The following is a 21343-nucleotide window of genomic DNA, read 5'->3' as shown; positions in this document are numbered from 1 at the left end:
TCAAAGCTTTTTTGCTGCATGCTAGTATGTGCTGATTTATTAACACAAATAAAATCATTAAGAATGCACAGACCAGGATTTCACTTGGGAAAAAAGACCTCCCTTATGTTTCATTATTTTTAGCTAAATGCATGTGTTTGCACAGACAATCAAAATATGAAATACATGCCTCCTGATCAACATATTATTGCTATGCTGAGCCACAAAGTAAATGCTTAGAAGGGCAGAGACCATAGCAAATAAAGAACTAGGCTTTTTAATGAATCATTTCAGGGCTGTTTGCATACCAGCAAAGTAAACAATCACCTTTTTGCCATTTTAAAAGGCATTTCCCATTAAATACACTAGCTTTTGTTCAAATATACAGAGAGCAGGCAATCCAAGCAACTTACACTTAAACTAGCAATTACACTGGTTTTATCTAACAGTTAAAAGATACCTACACTTTCTTAAAATAGATTCTCTAGGCCTGAAGCATATTTCAAGAACTACCAAAAGAACACTCTGAGAACTAGATCTGACACAAAGGATTCTCAATCATTCCAAACAACTGGCTATTCTCAGTTTAAGATTCCTCTAACATAATCCCCAAGATATATTGTATACACCCGAGAAACTAGCAATGTAGGTGTACTGAGCAGAAAAATAGCTGTCTTTCTTATTTGTTTTCAGGTGAGGGAGGGAGGAAGGAGTAGATAAAGTGAGAGGTAATTAAACAATCACCAGCTACTCTGCGCATGCCATTATTAGGTAGGAAAAAAACTGTTTTCACTGGTAGGAGTTGGGAAAACAAGTGCCCTCAGCTACCCAAATGGCATGGTACACTTGCAGAGGTGCCAAGTGATGACACGGACTCCGTGATGGCTGTCAGTCTAAAAAAACTAAGTCCACAAATACAGAATAGGTTAGAACCTCAGTTTTCACTTGGTCTTTTCTATAAAGCAATGAAACTGCTTCTATCAGTTTAAGTGACTAGTGCTGTAGTACCAGTTCTTGATTTACATATATAGACATATAAAACCCTTGAGGACAGAAAAATAAAGAGCCAGAAGTAGTACAAAAAGATTGAAAAAAAGCTTTCCATTTCCAAAGTGAAATAAAGCAGTACAATTGTTAAAGATTCTGTTAAGTTCTATTAAAATACCTCCCAAGAATACACTGGGACTGGGAACAGTATGTATTTTGAGCACGCCACTCACTACTCTGAATATAAAGCAGAGTCCCCTCAAACACAGTCCCCACACCCAGATCTCTGGTTTCTTGGAACCATTTTGGGTCTAGGTCTAGAGACAGGAAACGGAAGATGTTGGAAACTGGTGGCCTGTTCCTCAATCACTTCCAAGTTATCTATATACACAAAGTTTTAACTGCACTTAATGATTAAAACCATTCATGGCTGACACTCGGATAACAACGCATCGGCTAGCTGCACTTACCTGAATAGCTGCAAACGCCAGCGCCGCCCAGATAACGTGCATCATGATTTCTTGTAGCTTCTTCACAACTAGAGCCTCACATCCCTGAAACACACAGTCATCCTCATTAGAAGTCTTTTTTAAAAGTGAAAGCTGCAAGGTCAAATATTATTACTCAGTGGCAGAAATGAAAATAACAGAAACCCAAAGAGGGAGAGACAATGCACTTAAAAAGAATTTACAGTAACATAAAACAGCATTAAAGACAAGCAAAAGAGTATAGAAAAGTTCTAGGTAAAGATGATTCACAGAGAAAAACAGGTTACCAAGCTAGATTCAAGTCTTGGCCAAGAAACCAGATTTACCTCAGCATAGAGGTCAGAGGGGTGGGCCAGACTGCCATTACAGCTGCTGGCGGTCTCTCTGCAGCAGCTGAGAGGGACACTCTGGTTTTTGGTTTCTTTGAACCAGTCTGTGTTTTCCCAGTCTGAATAGTTGTGAATTCCGCAACAATGCAGCTAGTGGGGAAGAGAAGAGAAATATTAGTCCTCACAGGACACATATATCTGTGTTGAACTTTAGAATTCTGTGTACTGCAAAGCTTTAAGCTACTCTAGACCAGTGAGGTCCAATAAAACTTTCTGCAATGATTGAAATGTTCTGTCTGCATGTTGAACATGTTAGCCACTAGCCACCTGAGGCAAGTGAGCACTTACAATGTGGCTAGAATGACTAAGGAACTGAATTTTAAATTTTAATTTAAATAACCACATACGACTAATAATTTTAGAACCTCCACATGAAAAGCACCTTACCCGCAAGGGTAATTTATAGCTAAGAAAAATCTTCATATCTTACATGTTAAAAATCTGATTCTGAGTTAAATATTATTTCCAATGACAATGTGCTTCAAATATTTTCTCTGAAATGTCTGGGATTTGCTTTAAGATAATTAGCAAAAGATATGTGGGGTAAGATGAAATAAGACTGACAAAAAACTGACAATTTTGGGGTAGGTTTATGGGTACTATACTATTGTCTCTCTACTTTCATGTATTTCAAATTGTCCTTTTTTTTTTTTCCAATGCTATCTTTTCTGGTCTTGCTTTCTAAAGGTATATGAAAGACTCTTACCTCCTCTGAAGTCCCTAGAGGCTCCCACCTTTCCTGTGACCACACCTCTCTTCCATTATCACCTTCCTGGCTAATTATATTTTGGTAAAAAATCAAACGCTTCTTATCTGGCTTTGATTAGGTGACAGTGGAAAAAACTTTTCAAGGGTGAAGGTAAAAATGTTATACACATCATGAAGCTAATCCATGGCTATGAAAATACATGTCTAATTTACATAGTAATAGAGTTTAAGGTTAACGCAACAGTGACTGGCCCTCAAAAAGAAATTCATCTCAAGAGAGCTCACCTGTCTCTGTACATAATCAATAGCCCGGCTAGCAGCATCAGGGTTGGTTCCATTGTAGGTCTTATATACTTTCTGAATGCTGCGATCAACCTCATTTTCCACCTGAATCAAAACAAAGAATTCAGTCCTTTAATAATACTGGTAAAATTAACATTTGTCAAGGCTCTGGCTAAACTACCTAAATGACATGTATGGCAAGTTGCCAGATATCTCTGTGAATTTCTTTTAGAAAATTTTCTCCCTTCCTGTCTCCACAGAGATACAGGTGAAAATTCAGACATATTACATCACACAGATTAAAAGCATTCAAAGAGAAGACTGTGTGCAAGATGGCAGATTAATAATCTATTCAAGAGGGAGAAAGAAGCTGAACCTTGAGACAGATATTGTAAATTATAAATGAACTGCCTTCCATTTCAAATAAACTTTTAGTGGGTTGGACCTGCTCATTTTCATTTCCTAAAGGAGGTAAAAATAAAAGAACTTTAAAACCCCCCATTTTTGGAACAAGTACGAACATGCTTTCCATTTTATTTACTCAATGTTTAGATCTGGCCAAATATACAAAGATAATCGCAGGTAAAAAAAAAAAATCAGTCCTTAAAGTGGCCCTTTATGAAAAAAGTGCAGTTCAATGTTGTGTGAATGAGACAGGAAATAAACTCTTCATAACTTACTGCTGTCAATCACTAAAGTGGCAAGAAAGTGTCATTTAGTAAAATTTGCTTGTACCAGATTCTCCTTACCCTTCTAAGATGATTAGACCTACTTAGTAATTATACCAGTTACGTGATACAACTATAAAGTTGATAACCAGTAGAGGCATAATCCAATGCATTCCTTTTTGGGGCATAGCTGCCTGGTACCTTATGTATCAATGGTTTGAATGTTAAATTGGCACATTATGCCTTTGATTTAAAACTGTAAATTACAGTAAGAATACTTCTATTATGTCTTTATCATAGCTTTAAAGTTATACTCCAATTAATTAATTTAAGGCAGACTGTTTAACCTTAAACAGTACTGTAGGTGGAAAGCAAAAACAGGCAAAATAGCAAGAAAGGCGAAAGAAAAGAAGAGGAAGTGACTAAGAAAGAGGAAAGAGGGGCAAGAAGGGAGTGGCTGGCAATGGCTATCTTGGTGTTCAAGTTGGCAGGACCCCTCAAGTTGGCAGGACGGGCACAGTTGGTAGGATCTCAACCCATAGTCATCTTTTTCTATGTCCAGAATCAAGACATTTTTTTTTTTAAGAAGCAAAGGAAAATGAAGTCCTCAATTTAGCTCTTCTAAAACAGAAATCAGAAAACTTATATGTCCCCCCTTCCATACAGGGAATTTATGCACTGAGGAAATCTGAACAAACTTCTCAGACCAACTATTCATCTGCAGCTCATTCTGAGGGAAAGAAAGTTAAATACTTCAGTAGAACACTTCGATATATTAAATAAGACTAGAAGTCTTGACAAGTAATTTTTTTTCGTTCAATCAATTGACCAATTCATAATATTTATTGTGCCAGGCACCCTGCCACTGCTGGACAAAGATTACTGCCTCGCCCTTAAGGAGTTCAGAGTCCCCAGGCTAAATCTTTAGAAGATACACTGTAGCAGAATTCAACAAGGGGAAAAAAGAAAACTATCTTGTTCAGAAATTTCTTGCTGGGTGCCTGGGTGGCTCAGTTAGTTAAGCGACTGCCTTCGGCTCAGGTCATGATCCTGGAGTCCCGGGATCGAGTCCTGCATTGGGCTTCCTGCTGAGCAGGGAGTCTGCTTCTCCCTCTGATCCTCCCCCCTCTCATGCTCTCTCTCATTCTCTCTCTTAAATAAAAATAAAATATTAAAAAAAATTACTTGCTTGTTGGTTTAATGTTTCTATTATCCTGCCTCAAATAAGGAAAGTGAATTGTGATCAGATATTACAACAGCCTCTAATTTAAGCTCCAGAAGGATTTTACAAAGGGCTATAACCTCTCCTCCATGTGGAACAGTCACTAGAGTGTGCCTATAAAGTTTAGTTAAGGGTTAGCTGGAAATTCTGCATGAACAAATCAACCACATGAAATAGCCTGAGGTTAGAGGTGGGCCTGGATGAATCAAATTTTAAAGCAAATTTTTCCTTCAGCTGACAGCTGAAATTAAATGTAGGTGATAGCTGAATATTCTCTAGCATGTCTTGGGTAGAGAATATATAGGACAGTAGGTAAACCCTTTGGCTGATCTCTACCCTTTGAGTTCCAGAGATTCATGTCATATATTAATTAACTTACACATATAAAACCCCTGTGTTGTTCAAAGGTCAACTGGGTGAGCTGGGTAGATATATGGTACGCAAATATATATGTCTGTCAAATATAGTTTGAAATCCAAGCAGCCCATCTATGATTTTGACAAAGTTCTAAAACCATTCCTAACAAATATTTGTGGAATGAAAGGACCTAACCATGACCTAAATTGACTTTCACATACTCTCTCAATCCAAAGAATATCTTGTGTTTTTCATTATTACCCCACATGTAAAAATCAGCGGCAAATGCAGTTATACTGTATTTAACAAATGGGAGAAGCCTCCCATGGTCAGGAGTAGTTGGTTGGTTAACTGAGAAAGTCACAGACTTTTTAAAAAGTAAACATTTTCATTTAGCTTAAAGCACAGAAATGTATATTTCACACTGATCTTAAGACGCAAGCCTGTCTTGTCTTTGCATAAGATCAATTGATTAGAGTTCTTTATCATTTGTTCTGCACAAATCACATCCTCAATACATTGACAGTGACTTCCAGTTTGGTTTCTTTAAACTGTGGAGACATTGCAACACAATCAAAGTGTAGAATCTATTAAATATTAATAAATTTCCCCTAAACCTATATAGTGATCATACCCGTATCTGATTTGATCAAAAATGTTTCAGTAACTACTTGTTTTTACCAAGTCTCTTCAAATTATTCAATTTCCTTTTTTTCATATACTCATTTTTTTCTTAGACTTAGTATTTAATTAACTACATAATTACACTAACAAGTACTTGGGATTACACTTGCATCAGGCCTGATAGCTCTCAGCCAGTCCTGGTTCCTTCCCCATGTTCTCTCACAGACCTTTCCTCTAACATAATCCATGTACACTGAATACCATCTTTGCATGTGCTTCTCACAAGACCCCAACTGACACAGCACACGATACATTGTAGAAAAAAATTACTGTAGTAGAAAAGTACATAAAAATTGAAATAACCAAGTAAGCTTTCAGGAGACTTCCTGAGATCTGAAACCACATTAAACACAATCTTAGATGCCTACATAGGTACCTTCACTGGAAATAAGTGTTCAGAAAGAGCCTGAAATGTTGCAGTATTTTTTTTTTTTTTAAGATTCTTTTATTTACTTGAGAGACAGCAGAGCGAGAGAGAGGGAGAGCACATGCACAAGCAGGGAGAGGGGTAGAGGGAGACAGAAGCAGGCTCCCCACTGGGCAGGGAACCAGATGTGGGACTCAATCCCAGGACCCTGGGATCATGACCTGAGCCAAAGGCAGACGCTTAACAACTGAGCCACCCAAGCGCCCGTTGCCGTATTCTTAAACATAAAACAAAAGCTCAGTTCTCTGATATGTACTCTTTATTAAGCCAGGAAACTGGACTTGTGTTTACTAAATGCATTCTGTTTTCTTAAATTGAGGTAAAATTGACATCTAACATTATATTAGTTTCAGCATGCTTTAAACTTTTTATATGGTAAAATGATCACCATAAGAAGTCTAATTAATTCCTTCACCATATATAAAATTTTTTTATTGTGATGAGAGAACTTTTAAGATCTACTCCCTTAGCAACTTTCAAACATACATTACAGTATTACTAACTTTAGTTGCCATGCTGTACTATTTATATCTCCATGACTTATTTACCTTATAACTGGAAGTTTGTACCTTTTGACTCCCCTCACCCATTTCACCCAACCCCCACGAATGGCAACCACCATTCTGTTCTCTGTGCAATTTCTCATTAACTTTAGATTTTTAAAGCAGTGACTAAACTGAAGTAAGGCAAAAGAAAATGTGTACTCTGATAAAATGAATTTGTTCTATTTCACTTGAAACACTTAAGCTGCCTTTTAAAACATACGAATTACAGTAGACAACATACCTTTGCTCTGTAAACGTATCCCAAAACCACTACAACAACTTCTGTGACAAAAACCAAGAGTAGGATGATGACAAACTGTAAGGAAGAAAACAGTGTCAAACATTAAATACAAACTGCTCTAAATATTGTCTTGATATAAAAACATTACCTGAGATAACTGCTAGAAGACAAGTGCTAATTCTGTTTCAATCATAAGAGCCAAAGAGTCTATGGAGTTTCATGCCCAAATGAAGCCAGTAACACAAACGAAAAACCCCCACATATCATGATGACACGTGTAGTCAGTAAAGTGGTAACTTACCGTGGCCAGTCCACAGCGGCTTTCTCGGATTGTGGCGCAGCAGCCAATTAGGCCAATAATGAAAAGCAGGGCTCCTACAGCTATGATCACTACTGCAGGGATGAGAGTATACACATCTTCAAAGAAGTGGTCATAGTCATCATAAGTGATAAAGACATAGGCTCCCACATAGCATAAAATTCCAGCTGCCCCCTGTAGAAAACAAGATCAGAGCACTGGTAATCTCTAAGCTCTGTTAGTAAAATGTTCCTACTATTTCTTAGTAGGTTATAATTTAATGAGATTTGCCATCACTTTTAAATCTATTTATATACTTTTTTACAGTGAAGCTGAAAAGTCTATTATTCATTAGTAAGAACATTTCTTTACTAAAGATGAAAAAGTTTCCCAAATGCTACCTTATTTTCAATAACTGATGGTTAAGATCAAGAAACCATGAATCCAATAAATAATGACAAAAACGAACTCTCCCGCTCCCAAACACATAACAAAGGCTTATGTGAACTCAACTACAGGTCTACCACAGATCAGTGGGGTGGTGGGGTATGCCTTTGCTCATTGTAGTTGCCCTCAATGAATTGTGTACTAGTTATGCACAAGTGGCAGAGCCAGGATTTGAATCCAGGCAATCCAACTCCAGAAACTGCATTTCTAATCTTTATCCACCCACTTGGAAAAAGAAAATACAGTAATAGCTAGTAACCTTGATATCCATTTCCAAAAAACTTACTGTCCTAAGCCAGAAGGTTCAGTTAACCAAAGAACTTTGCAAACCCTTAGATTTATTCTTTAGAATGGTACTTCTCAAACTCCAAAGTGAACAGGAATCACATGAGGACCTTATTAAACTGCAGACTCTGATTCAGTAAGTCTGGGATTGGGGCCTGAGACTCTGCATTTCCAAATTCCCAGGTGATGCTGACACTGCTGGTTGTTGGGACTACATTTTGAATAACAAGGTTTTAGCGCACCTAAAGGGAAGGTGAATGCAGAAAGTCATGGAACAGAGATCTGCCTTATTTCAGCTTTGCTCCAGACACCATTCTCCAGCTGCAGAGTTTTACATGCATTCTTCTCCCCTCTATCATTGTCATTTTGCTATCATTGTGCTGACAGCCCAATGCCACCTGCTTATAAAGTGAAGGATCAAATGCAGTGTGAGGCTAAGTGTTAAAACATTTGGTGTAATGAGTTACCATTTGTAGAACACTTTGAGACTTTCACAGGAAAAGAACGGTTTCATTGTCCTTTAAAATTTAATACATAAATCATTAATCTCCAAACTAGAAAACAGCTTCCACAATGATATTAGAAATATCATGAACTCTTTCAACCTAAACACACAGTTTATTTCTTAAGTCTATGGGACACATTTAGTTTGGGCAAACCAGATCAAGACATCAGCTTGGTTAAAATCAGAATGAAGCAAAATAAGGCCCCTGATGAACAAAGCTGCTGCTCCCTGCACCTCACCTCAGATTCCATTACATATACCCTAAGAGAAAACTGTTATACCCAAATGTACACATATTCTCTCACTTTACTCTCTGCTGTGCTCTTTGGAATGCCCTCTCCACACCTGCCTGAGGACTCCTTGTTGTCCATTAAGATGCAGATTCTTGACTTTTTCAGGCTGGATTAGGTGCCCTTTATCCACTCCCACATCACCTGGCTCTAAGACAGCATTTATTACAACTGTTGCAACTTATATCTCAGTACACACACACAACTGTAGTAACTATACATATCTCAGCATACCTTCAGGGCACAAATTTTGCCCATCTGTCTTTTAGCCCTGTATCACCACCCAGCACCCAGAATGGTGTTTGGCACAATCAATCAAAATTTATTGAGTATAATTCATCTCATCCTTTCCATTGAAATCGCACCCCCCCATTTCTATCATAAGCTTTAGTTTTTGTTTTTTTCCCTTTTCGGTCTAATGTTTATAGTTTTTAGTTCACTATTCAAACATGATTTGGTAACTTAATCCGGTCTACTAAATTCCTGATGGCCATCACATCTGGAATAGATTTTTAGCTGAACTTATAGCAACCATGCCTGTTCAAAAGTTCTCAGAGTTCACTGACATATTTACTTAGGGGGTATATTATTATGGGATGAAGGCAGGTATAGGAAAGGGAAAAGAAGAAAAATAGCTTAATAGTTTGGGTGCATTAATTACAAAAGTACACGGACTACTTAACATTCTTACCAAATACTATTTTTCTTTTTCTTTTTTTTTTTTAAGATTTATTTATTGAGAGAGTACACACACTTGCAAGCAGGGGAAGAGCAGAGGGAGAGAATCTCAAGCAGACTCCCCACTGAGCAGGGACTCAGAGCTCCATCTCACCACCCCAAGATCATGAGCTGAGCCGAAATCAAGAGTGGGATGCTCAAATGACTGAGCCACCCAGGCACCCCAATACTACTTTTTACTATATATGTGTGATAAACACACACATGTATGTACACACACATATTTTGCTAAAGTAAATACCTTCAGTCCTCAACTGAATTAGAAGAAATCCTAAATATGAATCAATCAAATTTTGTCCAGTTTGTCTTCATTAGTCATCTTTCCATTCTTTGGATTCTTAGCTTTTCTTACTCTAAAGGGTAATTTTTATTTCTTAAAAGCCTTAATTAAAATAAACTCCATTTTTGAGCTTCTAATAAATGAAATTTTAGCCTACAGAAATTTGAATGAAAACAAGATAAAACTGGAAAAGATATGTATTCAATTAATCTGAAGCACAGACACTGAAGTACTTGCACTTTAAATACAAAATGATGAGCTTTCCACCTAAAGAGACTCACAACTGGTGTTGCCTGGGCATGGGCCAAGGGAAATACTTCCAGTGGTGCCACCCTTCACCCAGACTGAAGCACTCAACTGAAAATGAGACTCTGAAGCAGAAAAACAAACCAACCGCAGATGTGACCAGACGTGTAACAAATGCAATGGAAGGCTAGCAGGAGATGCCACCTGTAAGGCTGCCTATTTTTTCCTAATTGACTTGACAGCAGTATCTTTTCCGAGGCTGCAAACCAGTCAACATCCAATGCACACAGCAGAGTTGAGAACATAACAGAGCTCTTTTCTGAACACATAGTGGGAAACAACTTACTAGTTGCACACACCAAAGCAGAAACTGCTGATTGCTGGTGAGTATATAAATCAAATTACTCGTGAACAGAAGCTTGTTTCCTAAATTGAAGACAACTTCAAAATTTTCTTTTGATATCTGTATACAGTGCTTATATCTTAAGTTGCATAATAAACTTATGAAATGACATCAGTTTCTTTGAAAATATGGAGTAGGTGTCCTAACAATAGCTGAAGGCCTAAAAACAATAAGCAACTTCTTCAAAAGACATCTAACCATCAGTATTAAGAACATAGGTAGAGCTGTATGGTAAACAGAGAGGAAATTATAAGTAATTCCGAACTAGTATGCAGAGTTGTCACACAGATGTTTAACATAGGAATTACGGCTATTAGAAAGGCTAAAAGGTGAACTGGGTTAAATCCTGCTTTTGAAGGGTCATGATGGGATTGAGATCCATCAAAGGATCTGGGCTTTGCCAACAAAGCAGCTGCAGAGGGGGAGGAGGTGCCACAGAAGAGGAGATGAAATGTAGAACTTGGAAGCAACTGCACTGCACTGCACTGCTTTAGTCACCGTTGAAAAAAAACCTCAGCCTAAAAGGAGGATTTGTGCCAGGACAGTACACTAAAAATACTCATCCTTTTTACAAAGACATGAAGGGAAATTTAAAGGAAAGGCTGAGGGCTGAAACTACCAAAAGAATAATTTTTTAAAAACTATTCTTCCTTATCTTTTAAAAAACTCATGCCCCAAATTAAGCCACAGAATTTTAAAATTTTAGGAGAGCCAGTGCTTTTCCATAAAAAGCTGTTTTCTAAAAACTAAAGCTATCTTGCTATCAGATTCTGGAAGCAAAGTCCCAGAAGTCCGCTGTTCACTTTATCCTTTTACCCTCCAACTCTATACACACAAACGTAAGGTCTCTTTTAAAGTAAAACATTTCATTCTTACGTAAGATTGCTTTTTCTATAGTTTAGAAACCATAAACTATAGAAAACTATAGTTGGGTTTTTTGTTTTGTTCTGTTTCTATTTTTCAAAACTTCCGTGAAAGAAACAGCTGATAAAATGATGAAATCCTGGGGCACCTGGGTGGCTCATTGGTTAAGCGACTGCCTTCGGCTCAGGTCATGATCCTGGAGTCCCAGGATCGAGTTCCGCGTCAGGCTCCCTGCTCAGCAGAGAGTCTGCTTCTCCCTCTGACCTTCCCCCCCCTCATGCTCTCTCTCTCTCATGCTCTCTCTCAAATAAATAAAATCTTAAAAAAAATGCTGAAATCCACAAAACTACTAAATTCTTTAACTTCCAAAGGAAGGAATATGAAACGAAAGGGTGCACATCATCCACGGTGAAACCTGACAAGGGAATGTGGCACTATCAAAAACTAAACAGACTTGTTACAAGCTAGGGAATAAAATAGCTCTGTCGTGAAGTGTACCTACATGGAAGTTTAGAAATGTGAAGGTGAAAGCGCCCCATAGAACATTTAGGTGAAGATAAAGCAAAGAATAGAAGTGATTTTCTTACACTGGTACAGTCATCGATTCATGTCCAGAACTGGCAAGAATCAAGACAGTGTAAAGATAGGGACCATGTGAGGTCATTCAGCTAAAATCACAATGTTTGACAAGTTCTTATCCACCTGCGTGAACTGCTCCTTCAGACTAATTTTTGCCTCAAAGAATCAATTAGTAAAGTAAAAGTGATTGAAATGTTGAGACATTTCAAAAAACAGTCAAGAAAAGACAAGGTGAAAAACACTATGTACTCCAGACTTTGTAAGAAAGCAGATTTCAAAAAGAAAGCAGAGGATAAAAATACCAGCAGAAATCCATCTTATGTACATCTTTTAACGTTTAATTCAGTTTCCTGTACACTCATACTAGTTTTTTATATACCACACTTCTCTCCTGCAAGGAATCCACTGGTAATTCTACCTAGTGTATTTCTGAAAGCTTCCTCAAACTCCACCTTTGTGCCATTACAAGTGTCTTAAAAATCACTTTAGGGGCGCCTGGGTGGCTCAGTCGTTAAGCGTCTGCCTTTGGCTCAGGTCATAATCCCAGGGTCCTGGAATCGAGCCCCGCATCAGGCTCCCTGCTCTGCAGGAAGCCTGCTTCTCCCTCTCCCACTCCCCCTGCTTGTGTTCCCTCTCTGTGTCTCTGTCAAATAAATAAAATCTTTAAAAAAAAAAAATCACCTTAAAATTTCTTATAGCATTCTACTTATCATAATATTCTCTAGTCCAAACATGCTTTGTTTCAACTCTTACTCTGATAAAATATCTCATATCATTAAACACAATTACTCCTTTCCCAAGCCCAATGCTATATATTTCATTCACTTTCTTATCGACTTCCAAAAAAAAAAAAAAGACCATGGATTCCAAAGATTTCAAATCCTCTTTCAGAAATTAAATCTACTGTTACCAAGATTTTCTGAAGCTATGAAAATAATTATATCATTTTCTACCTAACAAATTGGTCAATAAGAAAGCCAAGCAGGGCGCCTGGGTGGCTCAGTCAGTTAAGCGTCTGCCTTCAGCTCAGGTCATGATCCCAGTGTCCTGGGATCAGAGCCCTATAGTGAGGCTCCCTGCTCAGTGGGGAGTCTGCTTCTCTCTCTGCCCCTCCCCCTGCCCGTGCTTTCTCTTACTCTCTCTCACAAATAAATAAATAAAATCTTAAAAAAAAAAAAAAGAAAGAAAGAAAGAAAGAGAGCCAAGCTGTATTCAAAGATGTGTGAGGGTACAGAGAAAAGAACCCTTAAGCTGGAGTACAGATTAACACAGAATAATCTTTTTGGAAAGCAATCTGGCAACAAATACTGGCCTCAGTATTTATGCTTTCACACCTATTAATTCCACTTCTAGGAATCTATCCTTAAGAAAGTAAGTCAGATGGAAACAAAGAATTTGTATGGAAGGTATGTTCATCAAAATGTTACAATATTGTAACAAAATTATAGCAAAAATAAAAGAAAAAAGCCTAAAGACATGAACAGACACTTCTCTGAAGACATACAAATAGCTAACAGACACATGAAAAAATGTTCATCATCATTAGCCATCAGGGAAATTCAAATCAAAACTACACTGAGATACCACCTTACACCAGTTAGAATGGCAAAAAAAACTGACAAGGCAAGAAACGACAAATGTTGGAGAGGTTGTGGAGAAAGGGGAACCCTCTTACACTGTTGGTGGGAATGCAAGCTGGTAGACCCACTTTGGAAAACAGTGTGGAGGTGCCTCAAAAAATTAAATATAGAGCTACCCTATGACCCAGCAATTGCACTACTAGGTATTTACCCCAAAGACACAGATGTAGTGATAAGAAGGGCCATATGCACCCCAATGTTCATAGCAGCAATGTCCACAATAGCCAAACTGTGGAAGGAGCCAAGATGCCCTTCAACAGATGAATGGATAAAGAATATGTGGTCTATATATACAATGGAGTATTACTCAGCCATCAGAAAGGATGAATACCCAACTTTCACATCAACATGGATGGGCCTGGAGGAGATTATGCTAAGTGAAATAAGTCAAGCAGAGAAAGTCCATTATCCTATGGTTTCACTTATTTGCGGAACATAAGGAATAGCATGGAGGACATTAGGAGAAGGAAGGGAAAAATGAAGGGGGGGAATCGGAGGGAGAGATGAACCATGAGAGACTATGGACTCTGAGAAACAAACTGAGGGTTTTAGAGGGAAGGGGAGGGGTTGGGTTAGCCTGGTGATGGGTATTAAGGAGGGCACGTTCTGCATGGAGAACTGGGTGTTATACGAAAACAATGAATCATGGATCACCACATCAAAAACTAATGATGTACTGTACGGTGACTAATATAACATAATAAAAGAAAAGAAAAGAAAAAAACCTGGCATCCAGAGGTATACTTGGCATTATAGCTTTCAAATATTTTGTTAAAGTATAATAATAATAATGATAATAAATAATGTGATGTGGTAAGGGAAAAGCATATATCATATACAGGCATTAAAAAACACACTAAAATATCATTTGTCTCTGCATGTGGAATTTTGGTGATATTAGTTTTTCTTTTTTAAAGATCTTATTTATTTGACAGAAAGAGATCACATGTAGGTACACAGGGAGGCAGAGGGAGGGAGAAGCAGGCTCTCCACTGAGCAGGGAGCCTGATGCGGAATGTGGGGCTCGATCCCAGGACGCTGGGATCATGACCAGAGCCGTAGGCAGATGTTTAACCGACTGAGCCACCCAGGCGCCCCAGTCTGTTTTCTTAAAATAGTTTTTAGTATCTTCTTAAAAAAGCAAATATATTATTTGCATAATCAGAAAAGTAAAATATTTATATATTTTTTAAAGATTTTATTTGTCAGAGAGAGCGAGCACAAGCAGGGGGAGCAGCAGGCAGAGGGAGGAGCAGGCTCCCTGCTGAGCAAGGAGCCTGATGTGGGACCTGATCCCAGGACTCTGAGATAATGGCCTGAGCCAAAGCCAGACGCTTAACTGACTGAGCCACCCAGGCATCCCAAAATATTTAAAATTATATCTAAATTGAGACTTTGTTGTTCTCTCACAAATGAACTCCTGTATCTGTCCTTAACCACCAACATAAAATAGGCATCTTTTCCATTCCAAATACTTTAGGCACCTCTGCCAATCACCCGTTTATCACTTTTCTCTGGTCTACCTGCCTTTGACTCATCTTCAGATGTTTTCTGATTATCTAACACAATTCTGATTCTTTCAGTACACATTATCCTTCCTCCCCCCAACCACCACCACATAAACATCACCTTTCAAGGAGACAAAGAACAAATCCCTTAGGGTTGCAAAGTTTTGACAATAAGCCACTTCTTCCATCATTATCTACATCACTGTATTACTGTTATTATTCCTAAAGAAGAAATATCTTCATCCTTTTATACCACTATTATTTTGATGATATACCAGAGGTTATGTTCCTCAATTCTGCCCTATTTTCACTTTTTTTCTGTATTCAGTTTTTTAATGCCATTGTTTATCCAGTTTAACAAAGTTGTTCACCTAATCCAATTTATACCTACCAGCTGAAAGACCCAAAAGTTGGGGTGGCAATGAAACTGGAGATGAACCAATTGCCAGATATCAGATTATTTTAACAGCATGGAAACTGGCTATTTTCCGATTGTAGGGCTACAAGGGTCATCTGAGAAGCATGGAATTTAAACATGCATTTTTTTCCTGAGACCTTCTGTCCCCATAACCTACTCTGACTATAAAAAGAATCAGTTATTAATATAGGAGCCTGAGATGCATAAACTTCATAGTTTGTCCATCGTTGGTGTTATGTATTTAATCAGTAGGAGTAACAGTGTAAGATACAATATCTTGGCATTTACTATAGACCACCTTTAGTAAATTAAAAACAAATATATAAACACAAGTAATTTTTCTCATCTACTGATTCTACCAAACTATTAAGGTAGGCGAAGGAGCAGAGATAAAGGCAGACTTGAGACTGTCCATGAATTTTATTTGACGGGGAGAGAAGGAGGAAGGTGCACCTAGAAATTAAATTCAGTCAAGTATTAGATGATTTTGCCTATCTGCTCCCTCACCCCATGGGCTGAGAACAGGGACTGTCTTTTTGTTTTTTGTTGTATTTCTCAAAACAAGTAAAGCATATATATTCAACAAGCATCTATGAGTGAATGATTCTTAGAGTATACCTGTCTGGTGCAAGTATAAATTTTATGGAATATGTTTTCTGCAAAAATCCTAACCTGAACTGGATCTTATGGAATAAAATCCATGAAAATATTTCAATGCATGATAAATATTCTAAAAATCTAAGAAACAACCTATTCCTTAAATTCCAACTAAAGAGAGCATTCCTGCATTTGGTCATCTGACTGCTTCCAAGTTCCCAATGCTGTGTTCTTTCAGTCAACAATTACTCAGAGCCACAAGGCACTTGATCAGTGGACCGATGACTGTAAGTGAAGACTGGAAACATTCATTTCTTAACTGTTAAAGACAAGGTACCATGTTATTAATGTACCATGACTTGCTTACTGACAAAGTTAGCTTTTCTTTCGGTGAACTAAAAAACAAGTATTGAAAAAAAATCTGTTAGCTGAAGGTGTGTTCTGATGATATAGTCTTTGTCAGAGTTGTCATTCATGATGATAGAAATACAGGAAACAGAGAAGCGAATTCCAGGATGTCTGATGAAAGTTCCAGTTTAAAAGTATCACATCCCCAACTCAAATGTATAAGAAGTGCTGGAGAACACAAAATATGTGTAAGGAGATTTGTGACAAGAAGTTTTCCTTGAAATATTTCATTATAAATTTTTTTTTAAACAAAAGCATCAACATATAGTTAAGTCTCCTTTTTGGTAATTTGAATATACCAAGTATATTTTTGCCATTAGGCCTCCAGGCTGTTCCCTGCCTTAAATGCCTTCATCACCCCCAAATCCGCGCCTCCTTATAGTCCAGATTACATTTCACCTCTTCAGGGAAGCCTTCTTTGCCAACCTAGGCAGCCATTCACTCACTCTATGATATCAGCATGTTTTAATCATCTGCACAATCATATCACTGTCTGATATTTTTCTTATTTTTGCTTGCTCGCTCCACTAAACAGAAAGTTCTGTAAGAACAAGACCTTCACTGGCTTTTCCACCATTTTACCAATATCATTTTATCAATAATATAAGCACAAACTAAGTGCTCAAATATCTGTGCTATATTTAACAAAGTAACTTTCCTTAATTATATATACTCAGATGGAAGTATAACATGAAAAGTTTTTTTTTTAAAGATAAATCTTAAAGGTTATATATGGCTTTCAAATATGATTTGTATGTATAGGGGACTACATATAAGTGAATGATGATTAGTGAAGGTGCCACATTTTGAAGTTACTTATAAAGGCACTTAAAAAGCATCTGGCCTTCCTATAGTAGTTCCTACTCCATAAGCGTTTTAGTGTTACTATCGCCTCTCACACAAATGAAAAACAAAAGTCTAAACAGATATGCCACATTTCAAATTCTACAAGCATGGACAAAGTTTTGTCTTGCAGTCCCTATAATGCCTAAGACACATATCAGCAACATAAATACTAGCCAATTGGCTTTTTCTTACAGGGTAGAAAAATTAAAGGCAATTTGTGTAATATGGAACTTGAATGAATACTCAACTAACTTACCAGAATAAAACCTGAAAATTAAAAAGTACTGACTTAAACTTGTTTTAGATGAGGCCTCCTCTGGGTCAGATCAAATGACCCACTGAATTAAGAATCCTTTCTGACCTTGGTACAAAGGTGCAGTATATAGAAGAGGCATTAGATTTCCTTGAAATATTTCATTATAAATTGAAGACTATTCCATTAGTCTTCAACATTTAGTCATGTACCTCAAACACTCTGGTCTTCCATAAATTATCATGGTGTAGCACTAATACACTCACATTTAAAAAACAGAGATTCAAGTTGTACACCTGATTTCACTTGTCCAAAATTATCTTTCAAGCTACAAGCCCTAACATTCTGGAATTTGGTAAGGAACTTTCTAGTTCCATGAAGACAACCTTCAGGATTTTAGAAACGATTGTTCCCCCTTTTAGTTTGTGCCTTTCCACAGTTAACTTTCTTAGACTGCACTGTCCAAAAGACCAAGTCAACATTAACAATTCTGACTGTCAGGTCATTGGGTGCCAAGCCTAAGTATTTCAGGTACATACCTATTTCCACAGCTCATTGAACAAACTGCCAACTAAAACAGGATTATCAAGATATTAAAAGGTATAGTTTAAAGATCTTGCCAAAGCAATTAATCCACAGTTAGCCATTATCCACAATCAGCCATTATCATCTGATAACGAAGAACCAGTGCTACAGATAAAGTCTTTACAAAGTTGCCCAAGGGGACCTAGGTAAACTTTTGATATGCTCTATGCAGGGAATGTTTATTCTTCCCTGTGTGTGTGTGTGTGTGTGTGTGTGTGTGTGTGTGTGTGTTGGCATTAAAAGGAGGGAGGGGCCACTATATAAGAATACACGTATTAGAACTGAAGAATGCACTACAAATTCTCAGAGAACCAGTTAACATCTGTTGTATATATTTCCTCATAATGACCTAATTTTTTATACTGACAAGTCACTATAGTTTAAATGATGGTACAGGCTCTAACCAAGGTTAAAATTAGTATGGTTTAGAGAAAGTGACTCTAACTCGGCTAATGAGTTCCTTCCCCCTTCCAAATCTTTTAAAAAAAAAATCACACTTTGCTCTAACATCACAGGCTCTAGAGTATAAGACAACCTGGGTCTGAAGGCAGACTCTGCCACACCTTGGATGTGCAACCTCACCTCAGTAAATCTTAATGCCCTCATCTGTAAAATATGCATAAGAATATTTACTGCCAGGTGGGGTTGCTGTGAGGACACTCACTGTAAAGTGCTCAGCACCCTGACTGGATGTAATAAGCACTCAAATGTTAGTTATCATTACCAGCATCATCAGATTCCAATGGTCTGTCCTTAAACTAATCGTTTAGTGGGAGACACATCTAATACTGTTTCCTCATTAGTTATGTTCCACTAATCCTGCTCTAAGCCACATTCTCCCCCTTGCATGTCTGCTTAACTTATCGCAGTTCACAAGCTTTACTATCCTACTAACCTATAAAAAGGATATTTTTACTACAGAGTATGACTTTAGTCTTGGCAATAACCCACCAGAAAAGCACAACTGAAGTTCAATCTAACCTTTATTTACAGAAGTACCAGGAGTACATATACTTATTTCTAAAGACATTTCTGAAGATTCGTGAGCATTCACTTAGAATTAACTGATATTTTAGAGAAAATGAAAATTTAATTATTTTTAAAATTTTTTAAAAGATTTATTTGTTTGAGAAAGAAAGTGCATGTGAGTGGGGGGGGGGGGGGGGGGGGAGAGAGAGAATCCCAAGCAACTCCCCACTGAGTGAGAGCTGGGGCTTGGGCTCGGGGCTCAGGGCTCAATCTGGGGACCCTGAGATCATGACCTAAGCCAAATCAAGAGTCGGATGCTTAACCGAATGAGCCACTCAGGCACCCCAAAAAGTTTAAAGAAAATGGTTCCTGTATTTTAAATATTTTGTTACATGAACAATTCCAGTCCCTGAGACTGAATAGTCTAGAATTCACTTGATAGTTCATTTTTCAAAATCAAATAGCTATTCCCATAAAAATCCCAAGAAACTGTAAAGGGTACAAACTCAAGTCTCTGCCTAAGTACCTTATTATCAAATAGAGTGTCTCTAATTTGAAGATCCCTGAAAAATTCTTTTACCTTTTAAAAAGGTTTGTAACTCAAACTAAAGTATGAGAAACACTGCTCTAATTGGAAGAGGTCATAGAAACCGCAATGTCACGTGGGTGATTTTGAACTGGTACTATCAGGACCCTTTCCATCACACCATAAATACCCTAAAAGACTCTATGGCAATACTTGTGTGTAGTGCCTTATTATATGTAATTATCCTTTTATGCTACAGCAGTCAGAACATGAAAAGTTCTGAACATGAAACAAAGTTTCATCCTTTGTTGAGGTGGGGGGATGTAAGAAGGCAAGGATTCTTTCCAAATGAGGTATGTGTGTGAGGAGAAGCTGAAAGGGGACATACAAGAGGATGGAAATGGGAACGTTCAAGGAGTGTCTGGGGACTGGACAGCAAGTGTTTAAGAACATGGCCAGTCATGAGGAAGGAAAGGTGACTGAAGACTTGAGCTGCAATACCAAGAGGAGGCTGAACCTTATCGTACTGCTGAAGATTGGGGGGGGTTGTTTTTTCAATAAAATGATGTGAGGGAAGAACTGCTTAATAAGATTTATCAGGGTGCAAGGTCCAGATGGACTAGAGGGTGGAGACTGATAGGAACAATACAGGTTATTACAAAAGTCCCTTATGAGGTAAGAACCTGAACTGTGATGAAGTGGTTATAAACACCCCTTTCTTTGGGGGCGTGTCCAAAAAAAATCATAAGCCACCTTTTGTTGAAAGTGAACTCACTGCTTTCAAAATCTTTTGACATCTGAATCCTATTTAACCAGGGTTTATGATCTCAGGTTACTCACGCCCAGTGACCAAAACAAATACACCGATTTTCTTGGGCAAAGAATTATTTGGCTTATCAAGTTGAAACCTTTCAGTTTTCTGGGCTGGTAACCGGCTAACCAGTTCTCCACACACAAAGAGCTGTAAGTCAAAATCCCTCAGCCCAGAGTCGCTAGCGTCCCCGCGGAGCGGCACCGTTTGCTCACATGCCTCGGGGCGGCCCCTGGAGCTGTGGGGGCTCCGGGCCCTGACAAAGAAAGCAGAGCCTGACCCTTTGGGGAATATCCTACTTCGAGCCTGAGGTCCTGAAAGAATCTGCAGCGAGAGCTCTCGGTCGAGCAGGCTGTTCCAGCGGGAGGGCTGGGGGACGCGGCCCAGCCTCACGGCCTGGAGCCCCGGGCGCGGAACCAGCCGGCCGAGGACTCAAGCCCCAGCGCGGAGGCCGCCGGGGGCTTCCCTTCACCGCCCTCCGTCCCAGCCCGAGAGCGACCTCGCGAAGAGGCCTCGCCGCCAGGGCCCAGTCGCCGCCGAGCTCGTCACCGCTGCCGCCGCAGCGCCGGGCCCCTCGAGCGCCTCAGTGGAGGCCTCCCCTGGGCCTCGCCGCCGGCCCCTCGCCCTTCCCCGCCCGTCGGCCCCGCTCACCCAGAAGATGAGGTTGAGAAACACCAGCACGGTCTTGGAGGAGGTGATGCCGCACTGACCCATGGTGCCGGCGGCCCGCTGGGGCCCTGCTCGGCGAGCGGGATGCGCTCACCGAGCGAGGCGGCAATGGCGGCGGCGCCTCGCCACTGGAAATTGCACGGCCTGCGCGGCGCTCACCGCAGCCCCCGGTGCCGTCGCGCAGCCCCAGCCCCAGCCACC

The 21343-nt window shown here is 38.9% G+C and overlaps 1 protein-coding gene across 1 annotated transcript in view; it reads right to left on the bottom strand.

The window, feature by feature from the left end:
• Window positions 1-21343, bottom strand: part of TSPAN3 (tetraspanin 3) — a 27452-nt gene extending 6109 nt beyond the window's left edge. Inside the window, exons 1-6 of the mRNA XM_025883796.2 lie at window positions 21125-21343; window positions 7279-7470; window positions 6978-7052; window positions 2837-2938; window positions 1781-1933; window positions 1437-1520 (exon numbers count right to left, since the gene is read on the bottom strand). Coding sequence (XP_025739581.1) covers window positions 1437-1520; window positions 1781-1933; window positions 2837-2938; window positions 6978-7052; window positions 7279-7470; window positions 21125-21187 — 669 coding nt within the window. The 5' untranslated portion in view covers window positions 21188-21343. The remainder of the gene's footprint in view (window positions 1-1436; window positions 1521-1780; window positions 1934-2836; window positions 2939-6977; window positions 7053-7278; window positions 7471-21124) is intronic.

The sequence above is a fragment of the Callorhinus ursinus genome, unplaced genomic scaffold, assembly GCF_003265705.2.
Source record: "Callorhinus ursinus isolate GAN/ISIS: 27379988/994484 unplaced genomic scaffold, GSC_fseal_2.0 scaffold25, whole genome shotgun sequence".
Classification (NCBI taxonomy): Eukaryota; Metazoa; Chordata; class Mammalia; order Carnivora; family Otariidae; genus Callorhinus; species Callorhinus ursinus.
The sequence above is the reverse complement of the archived record's forward strand: the minus strand, read 5'-3'. Positions and strand labels throughout refer to the sequence as shown.